This window comes from Falco peregrinus, chromosome 6 (genome assembly GCF_023634155.1).
Source record: "Falco peregrinus isolate bFalPer1 chromosome 6, bFalPer1.pri, whole genome shotgun sequence".
Lineage (NCBI taxonomy): Eukaryota > Metazoa > Chordata > Aves > Falconiformes > Falconidae > Falco > Falco peregrinus.
In genome coordinates, this window is record NC_073726.1 from 59,519,640 (window position 1) to 59,538,245 (window position 18,606).

Sequence of the window (18,606 nt, forward strand, 5' to 3'; positions counted from 1 at the left end):
AGTTAGAAAAATAAAACTAGTTCCAGTTTGGCCTGTGTGTCACTTGAAATAGTTAGCAAAAGGTAATGCCAGAATTCTGTTTTGAGATAGTAATGTCTGAAACAAAGTACAGATTTCCAAGCCAGCTACGCTTATAATAGATTAGCCTTTCAACTGCAGCCTTGGTTTCAGTTCAGGGATTTATGCATATAAGTCTTTATTTGTACTTTAATAAGATGAATATGACTCTTGTCTTCTCTGTGGTGGCAGCTTCTGCTCAATATAATTTGACTTGCTTCCTACTTAAAACTCTTGTCAGTGTGCTTGGCCAGCAGTTGTGACATGATGGTCTTGCTCAGTTGCCTGTCTCAGCCATGATTAGTTGCCTCTCTTTATTAGACAAAAATATCACCTCACACATCTGTCTGAGATCATTATACTGTAAGGAAAATTCCCTTAGGTATTTCTCCTGGCAACCAGAATACTGGAAGAAGGTGATGGCTTCTTCCTGCATACCTGTTTCATGGCTTTGTTGCTCCAATTGAAATTAATGTCTTCTATTTTCTAAATTGATGTGCTTATCTGTAAGACTGCTTCAGTCCAGCTTCAGACATTTACACTATTCTTAACTGAAAAGCAACAATTCTAGTTTGTCAGCAAACATGGCCATAAAAAGTCAAACAAATACAGACTAGAAAACATTACGTTCCTTGTGGAATACAGTACTTGCTATCACTTTTCTTTTGCTCTCACTTCTTTCTAATCCCCCTAAAGCAGCAAACAGGCATTTAGCTTTATTAACATCTTCAAAGGAGAGAAAAGTTCAGTCTGTGGCATGAGTTACAGTTTTGGGGGGGATGAACAGACACCAGGGGCTATATAGGGCATCTTCTTTTGATTATTGTGTGCATGTTGCTGCTACCATGGGATTTGAGGCAAGATGGTTGCTAATGCAGACAGTTGGAACTGGCAGCCTAGAGGGTTCTGTTCACTTGTTTTCTAGAATTCTGATAAAATTACAGCTTTTATTCTAACAGCTCAGTTGACTCCAATGTCAATTACTTCTGTACCAGTGTAAGAACAAGGTACTGTGATCATGCTACTCTTGAGTCTACTCCTTCTACCTCTTTGTCCTACTCTGCCTTCCACTAGTGTAGTCAAAGGTCAGAAAAGCACAACCCAGTCTTTCAGCTGCTATTCTGTGCTGTAGAAGTGTGGTCTGTCATGATGGAGAACTAAGGCTAAGGCAAAAGGAACTAGCCTTGCCAAGTCAGTTTCTGCAAAATCCTTAAACTGTTCCTTCAAGCACTACCTCAAACTTAGCCTGACTGAATGTCTCACTGAACCTTAGTTTCCTGGAACTTTAGAAGTCCTACGCTAAAAGATTTTTAGCCAACTTTCATAGTTTCCCACTTTGGAAAGAGATTTAGTATTCTCTGTAAGCTATTCAAATATTCTTCAAATATATTTTTTTTTTTTAAAAAAAAGTACATCTGGAAACATATCCTGATGGTTTATACTGCACTATGGAAAAGGAACCTTAAATACCTGTAAAAATTTTGCTTTCTGTAGGACATAAGGTGAAGACTGTATCTGAATCTGCTGCATATAAGAGTGGGCTAATTACTTAATGTTAAGCCAGCATATAAAAAATTTGGATATAAGACAACTTATGTGTAGTAGATGCTATTTTCACCCTTCTAATCACTGTAGTCTAATCCTTACCTTTATCTAGCTAAAGAGGCTAAATCTGATTAAGTACTCTGTGTTCATTGTGAAGAACTCTTCACCACTCCGAAGTACCCTTCACTGAGCAAACAATAGAAGAGATAGTAGCAAGAGAAATAAATTGTCAAATGTACTGGTCTTTGCAATTGTCTGCTGGTAGCATTGCAAATTCCTGTAGAAAGCTGTTATTCTCCAGATGTTTCAAACAGCTGCCACTAAAATGGACAGGGAACTAGGGTAGCTCTAAAGTCTAGGAGCAAGGCTTGGAGTGCTATTCTTAGAATATCTAGGAAATATCTAAGAATCCTCTGCTCCTCCTATTCCCTTTGCAAGTAAAATGTTGGTTAGGGTTGTTTTTTTTCAGGTATGGAGATCTCAAAGATATTTTGTTTCCTTTTAAGAAGCTTAATATTTCCACTAGAAGTATTTTGACAATTGTCTTCCATTAGAACTGTAAAAGTTAACTCAGTGGAAACCAATTGAGAAATCAAGGTTTGCTGTCACACATCAATGATTTAACAGTTTGAGATGAATTAAAGTGAACTTTGGCAAATCTTGTTGACTTTTTGAGCATGGGATGCTTTGGAATTGTTCTCTATACTAACAAGTTCAGAACTGTATTACATTAATGACCTTACAGTTTTGAATCTAGTTTTAGTTATACATTAGAAAACATATATGTTACGTTATAAATCATGGAAGTGTTCAGGCTGGAAGGATCTTCGGGAGGCCGTCTAATCCAGCCTCCTGTTCAGAGCAGGGTCAACACTGGATTCAGGCGAGTCCAGTGGCCTAGAAGACCTCTAAGGTGTTGTATACTGGTCTTATTTTTCTTTTAGTAACTATTTTGGCTTGAAGCTTTATTATGTTGTAGCTGATCAGTTACTGGATAAATCCAAGAAATGAGGCAGAACATAATAATACGCATGTTTCTAGGAGCTGAGCACCTACCTCATATAATGAAATAGACACTTCACTTGAATATAGGAACTTTGAAAGGAAGAAAAGCCAATCCTCGTGGACAGGGAGCAGGCCAGTTTGATATCAGTGTGACTAATGTGTCAGTTGATGCTCTGTGCATGCCTGGAAATGTTGAGTACTAGTCAAATTGATAGGACTTCAGCTGTTGCTCAGATTCTAATACTGCTTAGTGGGAAGCATCCCACATGGCATCACTGGAAGAAACACTTAAAAAAGGACTGGTTGGTTTGTTTTTCCAAGTAAATACACTGTTAAAATGTGCAAGTATGCAACATTTTTAATTCCTGTCTTTATTTGCTGGGGCATTTTCTTTCCAGACCTACTCAGGCCTGTTCTGCGTGGTAATCAATCCTTACAAGAACCTGCCCATATACTCAGAAGAAATAGTGGAGATGTACAAAGGCAAAAAGAGACATGAGATGCCCCCTCATATCTATGCCATCACAGACACAGCCTACAGGAGTATGATGCAAGGTGAGTGCTGAGTGAGATAATGACTCTTGTTGAAATCACAAATCAAGGTTGCAGTCAAAACACTGTAGAACAACAATTCACTTCTATCAAAAGGCGTTGTTGTCCCCTCTGTCCTTGCTGACAGACACCTCACACCTACTTGGTACCAGCATTTGTGTTCAGGTGAATAGCTGTCTTCTGCTCTAGTGGATTGAAGAACCTTACAAAGAGTCTGGCAGGGGCTAAACTTGACATAAAGAACAGACTGCTGTGAATGCGCTGTGTTCAGAGAAGCAGGCAAGGAGAACCGAGGTAGTGAACTTTCCCTCTCGGTGATGAGCCTGTGGAATAATAGCTGTAGTGGGCGAGTATATGTATTGGTTGACAGAGGCTTTTAACAAAAGTATTTTAAATCCGGCCTTAACAGTCCGGTTGGGTGAAACAAGATTAGTCTAACACGCATTTCGAAGTGTGGTGGTCATTTTTGTAGAATAAAAGAAAGCAAGCAGATTGACCTTCCCCCCTTGCCCCGTATATACAAATGAGAAGGAAGGAACCATATATAATACCTGCTGCTTGTTTGTTACTTGAGGACTTTTAAATCTGGAGATCTGAATGTCCTGTATCCCCCATTCTGAGAGGAGGTCTTTAACAGATTTAGTGCTTGTGTTTGGGATGCTTGCAGAGTGTTCAGGTGTGGAGGTATTTTGTGCTTTTCTTCCTGTTTGTAGCTGGGTTATATGAAGAAGCATGTTTTGTAAGGTTTAAAGGATATAATGGACAGTTTGATTTGGCATGGCTTGTATGAACTTGATTACTCCTTTATTTTTTGATTAGCAATGATTAAGGTGTTTGTCTCTCCTAGGTCTTGTCATTGGCCTCGCTTTTTTTGAACAAAGGCCAGATAAAATAAAATCATGCTTTGCAATTCTAATTACACCCAGTTTTAGAGTGCCCTCACTACCACTTGCAGCTCGAGGCATAGGACTATAACAATATTACTGCCCAGAGTGAAAAGGGAGCAAGAAAAACTCCTTCCACTTACTTTTCATTGGTGGCTTTAAAAAAATTTTACGTGTGAAGAGTGCTGAAAAAGTTTGCTGAAGTGTGATGTCATGCAGAGCACATGGAAGAGCTAACACGATGGATCGATGAAGCTGTATTTGTAAAAGCCTTGAGTAGTGAGGGGTGATCAGTACAGACATGCTGCAGTGGACTGGTGGTAGGGTACCTATGGCAATTTGTTGAAGATTTGACAGCTCTTGAAGAAATACAGCTGTACTACTACTGATGTGTTACTGAAAGGAATGCTGTATCCAGAGGGAAAAAAATCTGTGAACCTGGACCTATACAGGACTTCACTTCCCTCAGACAAAGATTGGACCTGCTGTGAAAGACAAGGACAGATGCACCACCTATACTATATGTGGCAGCATGGTTGTCCATAAACCTCTTATCACTGTTTTGCTTCCTTTATTATTTTCTTCTCTTCCTTGCCCACTCCTTGTCAGCTCAGCTACCAACATACATTTTTCTTAAACAAGCTATTGACTTAACCCTACCGGACTTACTGTTCCGCAGAAAGAAATCTTTTCTATGTAGAATCAGAATGTTTCTTTGGCGTTTTTGTAAGGGGACTGAAAAAGTCCTTTTCCCTCTCTAGGCAAGTTAAACCATTTGGAACTGCAAGTGCATGCATCTTGTTGTCCTTTGCCCCTGCCAGATATAGCCGTATGTGGCAGTAGATGGCTAGACAGCTGCAGTTCTACAACAAGGGACAGGTAACCTTCCCTGGTCTGATGGTGGTTCAGAGCTAGTGGTTAATCTACATAAGTATTTTCTTTCCTTTTGAAAAGAGAAGGTGTCTCAGTCTGACCACTGCTTGAGTGATGTCTAAAACTCAGAAGCCCCAGACTTGAATTGCTTTAGTGTACAAAGCTGAAGAACGGCAGCCTTGCCTCTGTTTACCTAGCATGGGAAAGTTGCTGTGAGCTCTGCTAGAGTGTTTACCTTTCCCAGAATAATTCTAGCTATGCAATATTCTCAGCAGTACTGACAGTCTAGAGTTTTATCCCAGCTCTTTGCTTGGTTTGAGATACCTTGTTGCTGACTTTTTGGAATACTTGTTGGATGTGAGTATCATTCCCAGTTAGCTTTTGAACTAGCCTGCTTTGACCTGTTAACTAGGTTTGGAAAAAAATTGTGTGTGTTGCTTCATATGTGTGTATGTGTGCTAGCAAGAACCCTAGAGATTGTTTTAGGGTTATTTGCTGCCTTATTTCCTTATTGCAGAGGATAACAGTATCATTCCAGTGTCTGCTGTGGGACTGAAGGAGAGTAGGCTGTTGCAGTCAATGTCTCTGGTCCTGACTAGTCTCTGGGGTGATGGAGAGTAACATTCCTATTCCAGTTTCTCAGTTTTGCTTAGCGGTGGGGGAGGCTTGGTGCAGCAGCCAGTGGTATGGCAGGAATCTGTACAGAGAATAGAAGATGAAAAGGTCCGGTGCTCCACATGAGCCGGAGGCATTTAGGATTAGGCTGCCTTCCCTAGGTTACTTTCAGAGTGCTGAAGACCGGAATCCTTCATGATCTGGAGAAGGACAGCCAGCTGTTGACTCTGACTTCTGTCAGCATGGGGTATAATTATCTCTTAAGCTGACAGAGTGGAAAAGCCTTGCATGTTAATTGATTTGGACTCTTGAATTTATTATTTTTTTTTTGGTCAATTTATGGCATTCTAATAAGCAGACTATTCAAAGGGATGTTAATCAGGAAAAGAATTGGGAAGGGAAAGGAAGATGAAAGCTTTATTCCAACCTCTGCTAATCCAGAAACTATTTAACTCTTCAGGCATCTATTCTGATGCACTATGGGTGAGCTTGGTCCTCTTTTTGTGTCTACCCTTGTTACTCCATTCACAAAAGTGTCATATGGCATTTATATATTCCAAGAGGTTAAATTGTTTTTTGTTAAATTTCACCAGAAATATTTCCTTGAAGCAATAACATGCGAACATGTTCAAAGTGAATTTGTTTTCTTTTTTCCTTCTTTCTCTGACCTAAGACATTAAGACTCAAAAATTAGATGAAAACATTATTTTGCTGCATGGTACTTGGAGAGACTTTGTGTGCTTCAAGCACAGAAGTGAAAAAAGTGCAACATTTCCAGCGAAAACAACTATTTGTTTTAATGCTTCTATTCCCTGGGTAACCTGGATGCCAGAAGCTTCAGGTCTGACTGCCTTCAGAATAATTATTTTTCTGGTGCTGATTGAAACACAGTGCCTGCAAGTGGAGTGGTGTCTTGAGCAAACAAATCATTATTCTAATGCAGGAGATGTACACTGAAGGGGAACATTCTTTACCTCAATTCATAGTCTTCAGAGGATCTCTTCAGGAAAACATATTTTAAAGCTGTCAAACACCTGCTTGTCTCTTTTGGAACACAGGGGAATTTTCTATGTGAAATACTTATTCATAGAAGCTAGAAATTTCATTGGTATCCAGAGCATGATGGCTGTTTTAATGCCAGTGTCTGAAACTTCTGTAATATGTTAGATCAGTATGGTTACCCAGGTCTGCAAAGCACAACTTCCTCAACTAAGGGATAGGTAGCACAGGGAATAGACAGCGCATTGCTAATGAATGTACTCCCCGACTCCTTTCTCATCTAGTTTCTACACATATTAGTGTAGGGCTCCTAATGGTTCACTGAACAAAACTCTTAAAATCATTGTGCAGTGATTAAACCCTCCTTGACCTTGATGGATTAGTCTGCAGACCTTGCTGGTATTCACTTGGGAGTTAGGTAGTCTCTGGGTTTGCTGCTTAAAAGAAAAAATTCTGAAGCGTAGTAGCTTTGTGATCTGTGGGGGTTTTATTGGTCTTGTTACAGTAAGGGAGGAAACGGTGTTAGCTATTTTAAGGCAGATCACTTGCTGTTGTAGATCTTCATGTGCACCTCAGGCCCAGTTGTCATTTTCACAAGAAAGAGTCTTCTAGATCCGCTTCTATAGAACAAGACCTTGAAGTTTTTGATTTGTAATTCTTAAGACATTTACTTGTTTCTTAGGCTTCCAAGCTAGTAGAACCCTTCTGGTTTAACTTCCATGATCTCAGGTCTTCTTTCTTAGCTTGCTGCTTAGCATTGGTCTGCTATGTCACGCTGTATATTGTGCTGTCCCAAAGTGCATCTTTATTTCCTATACAGTATTCTGTGTGTGCTTACCAATTCAGAGAAACTTGATTGACAGAGCTGTTCAGATTAGAGGCACAGATGTCTTTTTCAAGTTGTACGTAAAGGTCGTTCTGTTTCCACGAAACCCAAAAGAATATAGCCTGTGGTTTCAGTAGTTAGTTTCCAAGATTTGTTCAAACTTCTGATGCATTAAGTTTGGATACAAATTATGGAGGATGTTCATTTTGGTGGTGTTTGTATACAAATGTATACAAATGAAAAGAAAATAGGTTCGTAGTTTTGGATCTTCTTAAGAAATTTTTTACATGCTTTGAATTACTTGAGACTTCTAAGTGCAGCTCTCAAAATCTGTGTCTCAGAATGTGGTTTTCAACAGAACAAGGAGCTAAAAGAGTCCCTTGCCCACTTGTTTTTTAGTAGTTACCACACCCTTTTTGCTTCATTCCTGCAAACCAGAGCAGGAGCTCTCTGGCAGTCCCTTATGTAATGCTTCAGCCCTTGCTGTCAGTTTTCATGCAGTTCACTGTTTCAGTACCGTGGGCTTCCTGAGCTTTTGCAGGCTGTATACCAGTTTTTCTTTCCTGTTAGAGCTTCATAAACATTTGTGTAACCTAAAATTAGAGTCTAACATGTTTTCCTGTTTTGTTATCTCCAGATTCAGTTAAGGAATGCTAGAGGTTATGGGCTTTAGTCCAGAAATGGCTTGGGGAAGTAAATATTTGCATTTGACCCAGTAGGATATATTTCATTTTTTGAAATGAAACTTTTCTCCTCATGGCTGTCCCCAAGCTTTAGATAACGCGAAATTGAATCTTGGCACTGCAGTGTTCCTGCCAGCTCATGTGATACTTCTTTTTTCCCTCTCTCCTGTTTTACATCTTGACATTCTGTTGTTGAGAGCTGTCTTGGATATGCTGTGTTTGTCCTTCATTTGACTTTTTTTTTCTTGCCTTTTTTTTAACTTGATGATAATGATAGAGAAATTTCAAAATGCTGATAACCTATAATGCATTCCTTAAATGACAATGCAAAACCAGGCTCTCAGCTCTGTTCTGGTGTTCCCCCGGAGTGTTTTTGATCCTGGTTAAACAGGATGTAGGTTGAAATAGCGCAGTGAACATATTTGATTAGATTTTATGGCAGTGGGGTTGTTCTGAGTAGTACAGTCACATGCCTGGGGCACCTCCTGTTACAGAACTCTGGGGGAAGGACATTGGTTGCAAGATTATGTTGAGGTCAGAAAGAGATGTTTGAGGAGGGACTGAGAAACTGAAACTACTGCATGGTTGAAGCACTTGCATGCATTTAAGACTAATGCTTGCTTTAGGTCAACTCCAACTTGGTCAGCTAAGTTGGGCTACAGGCATTCACCACGATGCTAGGGGAGCAGTGTAGCAATGGAAACCTAGAGGCCCAGGCTCCTCAGTTCTGCCAGACGCTCGGTGGTTAGAAGGTGGGTGGTACCATCTAGCTATGGTTAAGATTTTAGCCTTAATGAGTCAGCTATAGGCAGTGGACTGCAAGCCAAGCCTTTCAGCTACACTTCCTCTTAGCTAGAGGGATGATGTCACCATTGTGTGAATGCTATATTACTTCTCCTTTTATGGAGATGAACAGGCTTGAAACTGGAGTCACTCATGCAGAGGAAGTGGGTGATAAAGGCCTGCTAGGATGTTCTGTAACTGAGATCTGGAGCTTAAATTGCACATTCTCTTCTAGCCTCCCAACCTTTTTTCTTCTTCTGTCCCAAAACATCTAAAAACAAAATTCAGGAGTTTGAAGGTCTGTTAATTTATCAATTATGCCAATATATTCGACCACAGCAGTTCAGCATTCATTCAGATTGGTTGTTTTGCAGTAGAGTATTTGCCTGAGGACTTTTTATGTACAAGATGTCTCTCTTGTGAAAACAAATTTTGGTTTAATTGAGTTTTTAATGTATGTGGAAGGTCCTGGAAGCAGTCTAAAATGCAGTCTTTTATTTTTGGACTGAAGAAAGTCAAGAATGAGTTAGATATTATGGGGGTTTTATATAGCAAAATTAATTGTATATAGCAAAATTAAAATTAATACTGATCTTGAGATATTATATATATATATAAAAATAAAAATATGTACACTGCTGTATAGCTTAAATATAAAGGATGTTTTACTTCCTGAATTTCTGGGTACTTGAGGCTGCTTCTTCTTACAATCTCTTGAATGCTATGGTGATGAGAGCTAAAGAAGTACCTAGATAAAAAGCTTCCCTTGCCAGCTGGTCTGAAATACAGAACTGTTGCTATAATTAACTAATGAGTTGTTATTCTGGATTGGTTTTAATAAGTGTCTCTGTTTAGGATTGAAAAGCAGATGCGGATTTCTTTTAATCAGGCGTTTCTTGATTGTGTTATTATAAGCAACTGAGTTTATGGTACCCAGCACATTCTCTTTTGCTGAGTATGTTGCTTGCACAACTGACAAAGGAGTAAAGGCAAGTGCTGACTGAAATTGTGCAGTACGCCCATGTTGAATGATTCTTTAAAAAAAAAAAGGGGGGGGGGGTGGAGTTGGCCTCTTGTCTGGGCAACTGAATTCTGATTTGTGATGGCACAAATCAGTATTGTATGGAGAATGAATATTGGCATTTAAAGCAATTCTTAATTGGAAGTGTATCTAAGAGTTATGCTTTTGTATGTGTTAGCTCATTGGCCCTTTGGTCGGCTCCAGTTTCCTGTTGCTCAACACATTATTTGAGTTGTCTGCCTGTATACAATTAGAAGAATTCCAGCTATCCCAATGACTGCTGCATTGCAGTCCTGGGAAAGAATTTCCCCCGGATTGCAAACAGGAATGTTGCCTTTTATGGCAGTGTCTGTATGCTGCCAGTGACTTGCCTGCACTCGCAGGTACGTTCCTGCTGGTTTAAAGCAGAGGTGACTAACGCAGCTGTAGCAGGCCACCAGGAAAGTATGCTGGGGGAGGAAAATGTAGTGCCGGGAGGATTTTGAACACTGTCTGCTACTTTTCCTGCCTGAGCACCTTTCAACACCTTGCTTTGTGTTAAGGTGTGGAAAAAATCCTGTGCTTGCCTGTTTGGGACTTTCTCAGGTCACTCCAGGGTGCTGTTGCTACCTTGCCTCAGGGGAATGTGGCTCAAAAAGAGCTTCTCAACTAAATATGACAAAATCTGTCAAACAAAAAATGTTCGGTGCCAAAGAGCTTCTTAGTATTACCTGATGTTGATCGTCTCTTTCTGTTGGGCAGTTGGTTTATCTGTCTGCTTACTGATATCTTTTTGCTGGAATAAGGATCTTCTCCTGGAGGAGAGGGAATGGGAAGGCATCTGCTATTCAAGTACTTGGGGCTCCATTGCCTGTCTGAGGACCTCCAGCTCATAATTCTAAGACCAGAGCTGGCTATCAGGAATAAGGAACACCTTTCTTAGTTGTTTTTTTTTTTTTAAATTATTTTTTATTTCTCTTGAATTGGCTTCTTAGAAGAGTCTCTGTAGTACCTTGAGTGTGCGTATAACCTTTTCTAGGACAAGTGGACTGCTTGTTTATAGTCAAGTTTTCAAAAGTCAGGTGTTATTCAGAGACACAATTTTGTCCTTTCATATAGCTGCTTTGTGATAGAGAATTACACCCAGGTGTTGCGCTACCAAAGAATACATTTCCTTAGGCAATCCATAAAGGAGTAACTAGTTATTCCCCTGATCCACCCTCAAAGTGCCCAGTCATGCAGAGGGCTGGCATGCCCTGCTGAGCCCTTGACCCACTGGGAACCTTGAATGGGTGGGGCCTTCGGAGCTGGCTAACATCTACTCAGCCTGTCCCTCAGCAAAAAAGATGCGTATCTTTAAAGGCAATGATTAAAATTCAGCATTTGGAGAAAAATGAATATGCAGTGCTAGGCTGCAGTATCTAGTTTTGAATACACAAGAATTTGCTGGATCAAAACCATTTGAGTGGTGATTTTCTTCTGCTTGCTTTCTTCCAGTCTCAGGGCTGATCAGCTCTTTCTGAGAACAGTATTAACAGGAATAAAGCAGATTGTCCTCTAATTTTTTTGTGGTCGTCTGCATACAGTCAGTTTCCAGTAAAGAAGCTTAAGAGCAGGAGTTGCCTGTCTGTAACTTGTGAACCTAATATTTTCATCATTGGCTTCAGAATAATTTAAGAAAAGATAGAATCTCAAATTTGGTAGGTTTACCTGCTTTCCTTATTCCATGTGTCCAAAGGCTAGATAAACTCAGGTTATAAAGAGAGAGGTCTATAGGAGAATTTTCTTGATGGGTATGGCAATCATGACGTTAGGACTGAAATGCTAAATTCACTTGCAGCAGCAGTGTTTAAGGGTATAGAAAGTGTTTCCAGGTACTTGACCTCTATCTGACTACAAAGCCTACCCTAATTACAGTGCATTCTCTTTATCTTGCACAAAACAACTTGAATAGTGACTCAGTTATATCGTCTAAGTACTCTCTGACGGGAGAATACTGAGTGCACTTTGTTTCTCTAAGCTACTGGAGAAAGGAATAAACCAGTAGCTAAAATATGGAGACAGTCACATCCATAAACATACTGATGAAAGTTATTGCTGAAATAATTAGAGTAATTCTGTGAATTCTATACTCTTGTGGATGTTTGAGGCTTGCTTTCTCGCTCTTTGGAGATTAGACTTCATCCCAACACAAAATTTGGGCTATGCAAAAAAAGGAAAAAATGACAATAACTGGATGAAATCTTAGCTGCTGTGTTTCTGAGGTTCTCAGATTGGATGATCTGACAGTCCTCAGGTCTTGATCTTAAGCAAAAAACCCGTTAAAATCAAGCAAAACCAAAAAAACCCCATGGCCAAATGGATAATTTAGAAATTTTGAGTTTGGTGGCACAGTCTGTTCTGTGAGTGCCCCAGTAGCTCATGTGACTGCCTCTGAATGACTTGCAGTGCCCAAGTCTGTTCCATGTCTGAACAGGTCTCGCTGCCCCTGTGATGACTACAAGTTGTTCTGGTACAGGCACTCTTCAGTTCGCCCAGTGCTCCCAGCTGGTTCCTGGTAGTGTAGGGGAGGAGTGGGATGCAGACTGGGGGAGGAGGAGGGAAGGGGGCACAGGGTAGAGGAGTGGATGGAAAGTGAAACCAAGGCAGCAGCAGGGGAGTGTTCACACAGAAGTGGTGGAGGAGCAGTGGGATGAAGCCATGGTGGAAGGACTAGTCAGGACTGTGTATGAGGAAGTGGAATCGCAGATGAAAGCTGAAAGGAGGTTAAAGATGGAGAAGATAGTGGTGGATTAGCTGGGTGAATAAGTTCTGTAACTGGAAAGATATTATCACCTACAGCTGGGACTGGAACACAGGAATTAGTACGTCTACTGGTATGTCAACATGAAGAAGAAAAGGTTTCTGCTGTTACCAGCTGCTGTGTTAATACAGTTGGGGATGGTGCCACAAACAGACTAACTGTATAGGACTTGGGCTGCTGCTCAGTGTTGTAGTTTTCAAGGCCATTGTGTACAAAGTAAATAACAAAAAATTCTCACTGAGCTGCCAGTGTTTGTTTTGGGGGTGAAAGCCTCCGTTTGATGTGAAGTTTTGGCACTTCAGGATTTGTAATGGTTTCTGTTCCACTTCCCCCCTCCCCCTTCCATTTCCACTGCTCTGCTGATAACTTTTGTAAGTATGGGCCCGATATAACAGGGCAGGGGGGGCTGAAGAACAAGTAGGTGTACATCAAACTGTAACTCTGTGGTAAAGAAACAGTCAGTGGGAGATGTGTGGAAAAATTATAAGCAAACAATGTTCTTTCTGGATGTAGAAAACTAAACTGCTATGGTGCCAGTATACTTTATCATATGGTGGGAGGTTGGGGTCTCTTGTCAGAGAAGGGGTTATCTGGCCATATTTCTGAAGGTACTTGTCAGAGATTACTAGTTCCTGGTTTTGTCTTTGGTGTTGATTTCATTCTGTCACAGTTTAATTCCAGAATCTTAGTCTGACTGCTTTTTTAAATTTTATTCTAGATCGAGAGGATCAGTCCATCCTTTGCACGTGAGTGTTTACAGTCATCAGCTTGTCTGGATGTCAGAGTCTGTGTTTTTAAATTCTTGGTTGGATGACTCTTATTTGTAGGTGCTGGGAGTAGGCTCAGTAAATCAGGTAATAATGGAGAGTCAAGGAAGGTCCCACTACATTTCTTCCAATATATATTTAATCCTTTCTGCAGAATAATTTTTCTAAGAAGTGGATGAAGAAAGGGAGGTTTTGAAACAGTCCCTGTACTCAAACTCCTAAAGAAATACAGCTTTGTCAATGGAAAAGGCTTGGAAAAGTCCTTCAGATTTGATGCAGCTGTTATGTTTCAGTACATTCATACTGATAAGGCCAACAGAGTAACAGATACCCTTGAATCAGCAGTTTCTCTTCTAGACACACCAAAATTGGTTGGCCCTCAGTTCTGTTTAAGGAATTGGTATGTTTCTTCTTACTCAGGAAGTTTCCTTTTGAAGGATTCACTTCGTTACATTTCACCCCTACCTGTACAGCAGCCTCCGAGTTATTCTTCAGCCATTTGGCAGGCTTTGTATCCAAGTACTAGAAAGCGTAGTTCTTTATTGCCTTCCCTCCTATGTGCATGCATATGGAACCTGCATCTGGTGGCAAACGGCCGGAGGGCTAGCCTGCAGTCCAGCTACACTGCTACCAGCTTGCCAGTACAACTTGTTTTTTCTTGGGTTTAAGGGAGGTGCCGCAATGGCCAGAGTGCAGTTAAGGAGCTCTGTAGCCCTTTTGGGGTTAGATATATGAGTATGTCCCCCTATTTCTTGTTTGTGAATGAATTGCAGATTTTCTTTACAGAGGTGAATCGGGAGCTGGTAAAACAGAGAACACCAAGAAGGTCATTCAGTATCTGGCTCACGTTGCTTCTTCACACAAGTCCAAAAAAGACCAGGTAAGACCTAGGTTTAATGATGCTTTATTGCTGTGCTGACTTTGGACAATAAATATATATTAGCTGATGTTGTTAAAAGCTGTATTGCTCAATAAAAGCCTAGATACTAACATCTATCAGGGATCTGAGGAGGACAGTGAACTATGAAACAAGTTTGTCAAAAATTGCAAGCCAGGGAACACTGTTCTAAGTTATAACTCCTTTGAATTCAGTGGAGTTACAGTGGTAATAAGCTCATCCACAACCAGTTGGATTCATGGGCAAGTGCATAGGCAAGGGACACTATAAATGAAGGATCACCCATGCTGAACTTTTCATGGATGTATTGCTTATAACCAGTCCAGGCAGTTTACAACTGATCCTTCTGTGGAGGAGCTGTCTCCTTTCTTCTGTACTTTTATAGATTAGGCCTGGGTATTATATATACTGCCTCAAACCTGGAGAATGGAGTGATAGGCTAGTGGACATCAGCTGAAAGCTTTGAAATTGTAGGAAAAAATTAAAGGGTGGAAAACAGCCAAGTGTTAGCAGCACATGAAAGAAGGGTGGTGGTGATGGTGGGAGAACTTCAAAGATGTCTCACTTATATTTTTTTCCCCCTCCCTCTCCCCCGATGGACTATTGCCGAATTCGTCAGTTGTATCCTCGTAGGTGAGCTGCACGTTTACTGCACGTTCTGCACCAGGAATGCATTTTCTGTCCCATTGTGTGATTTTTTTTTTTTTTGAGCAGCTTTTCACTCCACACCAATGTCACTTTCTGCAGCTAAAACAAATCCATAGACAATTCACAATTTTTTTTTTGTGTGGTGCACAGTAATCTTTTTGTGAGGATGTTCAGTTGGAGACTAATATCAAGAATACTTGTGTTCTGTGCTCAATACTAGTTTGCATTTAAGATTTTTCTTGCAGAATTTTCCAAGACATACCACTTCAGAAGTATTCCTCCAGGGCAATAGGACTGGACCAGGCTTTCCTAGAACTACAAGCATGTAGTGTGTGGTGTTCCTAGTAAGACAAATGTAGTTAGGTGTTTAGCTTTGTGTTCATTGCAGTGAGTTGTGGCTGCATGTTGTGAAGAAGGTTGAGGGGAAGGCTGCCCTGCAGACAGGGTGTTCTGGGGCTGAGCTTGTTAGCCAGAGCTGAACAAGTTGGAAATGTTCACTGGTGAGCTGTGTTAATGCAAGCCAGATGCCAAGTGTGTCCACTGTATCACAACAGAAGGATTTTCCCATAGTAGCTTAACGTGTAGACATCTTATGTGTATAGAGTATACAAATAAGAAGGCATTTCTGCACACAGGCATACTGTGTGTGTGCGTACACAGAGTAATAAGTAACTTCTGGAATCCAACAAAAAAACCCCAACCTTGTATGTGCCAGAGTTTCAGACGTATGAAGACTTTTTCCATGGTCTGTCAGTAGCTTTATTTAGAAACATTCTCCTTTTTTTTTTTTTTTTTTTTTTTTTTTGGTGTGTGTGGAAAATAAAATCATGGAGTTAAGTATTCTTCCCCTGTTTATCCTTGAGCAAAATTTGAACCACTAAAGCAGGACAGACAGTCTTCTTAGGAGAATAAACCAATTCTAAATTGGACTGGTTGGTGATTTGCCCAAGTTCTGTATTTACTGCCCCCCAAGTTTTGATTCTTCTGAGAAGTTCTGCAGCTCACATTCTGCTCTGATTTTGTAACTAGACAGTAGCACCAGCCTTACCAGAGAGGATTTAGAACTGGAGTCTTTGAATGTAATTGGTAATGAGTGCTCTATGCAACAATTCCTTACAAACCTTGAACTTGCAACCAGATTATAAGTGTTTATGAAGATGAATGCATTAAATTTTTTGAAAATCTCAGGTATGCTGATCATGGCAGATTTTCTTCTTTAGGTAGAATATGATAGTGCCAAACCTTTATGCTGCAAGACTCTGCATAGAACTTAATCAATGATAATATAGAAAGTAGTGGTACTTTATCTACCATGAAGGTTTCTTGACTCTCACCTATTAGAGTTTTGGATGTAAGCCCCCGTTTTCCCAAGTATCAGAGCAAAATCAGATTTATAAAGCATATTCTTCAACTCCAGCTCTTTTGTTTTGGAGACAATGGCACCTTCCACTGATCCTAGTGCATTAGTATATTCAGCTAAATAGCTTCTAGCTGCATGGTGTGACTGCTGAGCACATTAAAGCTGCTTTTGGGGTCTACTGAATCTAATCATATAAACACTTCATTTGATGAAACTTTGTTTATGGAAGTTGAGATTGATGTTTTCCCTTGTTTAGTCTCTTCTTCTCTACTGATTTAAGTCATGTAACAGTTTTTTTCAAGATGAAAAATTTGCAGCTAATCAGAAATTAATGGGTAATAGTTGCTAATGCTTAAACATTTGTGGTGAAGGTTACGTTACTGACGATGTTTCTCCCTTCTCCATCCAACCCACTGTTGTTTGGATTCAGTTATCGAAGAATCTCTCACATAACTGCAGAGAATGCGAAAGTAAATCCCTAAAGTGTAAAAAAAAAAAACCAAAAACAACAAGCCCCACCAAAATAAACAAAACCACCAAACAGCCTCCCCCCATCTTTTAGTTTTTTAAATTGCATGCTGTGAAAGCTAGCTGTGATTTCTAGGTGCCTTTCTCCATACTTCCTGAAGAATAAATGGCTGGCAGAAGTTCTACATTGTGTAGAAGTCATTCCAAAAAGCATATGATATGCAAAAAAATGCAGCATACAAGGTAGATATCAAGGATTTTTGTTGCTTTAAATTGGTGTAACTTCAGAGGACTATAAAGAGAGTGTACTGAATTGCACTGCCTAACCACAGGCTAACAGATCCAGTGTCTGCTGCTTCTGTTTTGACGAGGAATATTGTACATACTTCAAATGCATGCCAAGTATTAAACAAATTTGTTTCAGGTCAAGGAATGGCAATTACAGGTGTCAGAAAATTGGCAGCGTCTTGATGATAGGAACCTTAGAATTTCTAGAAAGCTTGTGATGAACAGCTCTGTGTTGTACTGGTTTTGCTTTGCAGAATTACCCATTGTATAATAATAATGAAGTATCTTCCTTCAGTGAAAGGTGATCAAAATTTAAGGTAAAAATAAACCAAACAGCGCCACGCAAAAAAAGTCTTTACAATTTTGAAGATAATGGGATGGTCTTTTTTTTAAAAAAGACAGCGAACAGTGAGGAGTGAATACATTGCAGTAATCGCAGCCACTTAATCTTACGTGCCATTGCCACGGCATTCTGAGAACTTGATCTTCCCACTGTATGGTGCTAAGGCAAGTCATGAAGGCTAGCTGACTTGACCAGCTCTTAAGCATTTTCTTTTCCTCACAGCTTTATACTGCTGTGAGTCTGAGCTGGCATTCTCTATGCATATTGCTACCTTGCTGGTTCAAGAGACCTAATCACCACTAAACCACAGTTTACCAACACCTACTTGACACTAATGACACTTTTTTTCCTGAGGTACTAAATAACAGGAGGGTCTACAGTATGGGTTTCTGTCAACTTTTGATCTTTGTGTAGCTAAGCATGACCTTAGTTTTATCTTTAGCCAAAAAATTAGAATAGATTTTATGTCTAAACTTGACTTCTGTTTAGGGGAAAAAATGGGCATTTTGTTTCATAGTTGGGTTGAAATGTTATGTTGCTTGCATCTCTCACCTGCATAGTAACACAAAGGCCTAGGACCTCGCTGCAGGATGGAGAGGAGAAATGGGATGAGGGAAGAGTGTCCCAACTTCATTACACGTGCCAGAAGGGAGGAGAAATGTGACTGCCACACAGTTTCAAGGACTAAACCCTAGTTTTCAAGGTTGTCTCCTTACAAAACCATACGCTGGGTCTGTTGTGAGAGAGCAGGTGTCCCACCTCAGGTTCCCTTCCCAGGGCTACCCTCCTTGTTATACATACTTGTCAGTGAATGGAAGTGTTTGCAGAAGCTGCCCCTTCTGTGTATGTGTGGTTCTGCAGGTCCTGAGGGTCTTGTTTGGCCTTGCTCTTTGCAAGCGTGAACTGAGGTCATTGTGGAAGTAAGAAATAAAATTTGTAGTTCTTTGTACATTTCTCATGTATCTTCCTCTTCGTATATATTTTTTTTATTGCATGTATTTTTAGAGAGGTTGTGTAAGGACTAATCTGTTTTATAATGCACTTTGAGAATAAATGGGAACAATTTTCCTTTAGAAATACCCTTAAATAATTGGCCCATAAATTCCAGTTCTTGCGAATCTAACTTCATTTCCATCCATTATGCACAGGAAGCCTTGAGTACTTGCTGATAACTGATAAAAAGAGAAACATTAATATAAACTGTCATTT

General features: G+C 40.1%; 1 protein-coding gene across 3 annotated transcripts in view; it reads left to right on the forward strand.

Annotated features, from left to right (window-relative positions):
- MYH9 (myosin heavy chain 9) overlaps window positions 1-18,606 on the forward strand; it is a 74,367-nt gene that overhangs the window by 19,014 nt on the left and 36,747 nt on the right. For all 3 annotated transcript variants that reach the window (XM_055807386.1, XM_055807387.1, XM_055807388.1), the window contains exons 3-5: window positions 3,006-3,162; window positions 13,344-13,371; window positions 14,179-14,272. In XM_055807386.1, coding sequence (XP_055663361.1) covers window positions 3,006-3,162; window positions 13,344-13,371; window positions 14,179-14,272 — 279 coding nt within the window. The remainder of the gene's footprint in view (window positions 1-3,005; window positions 3,163-13,343; window positions 13,372-14,178; window positions 14,273-18,606) is intronic.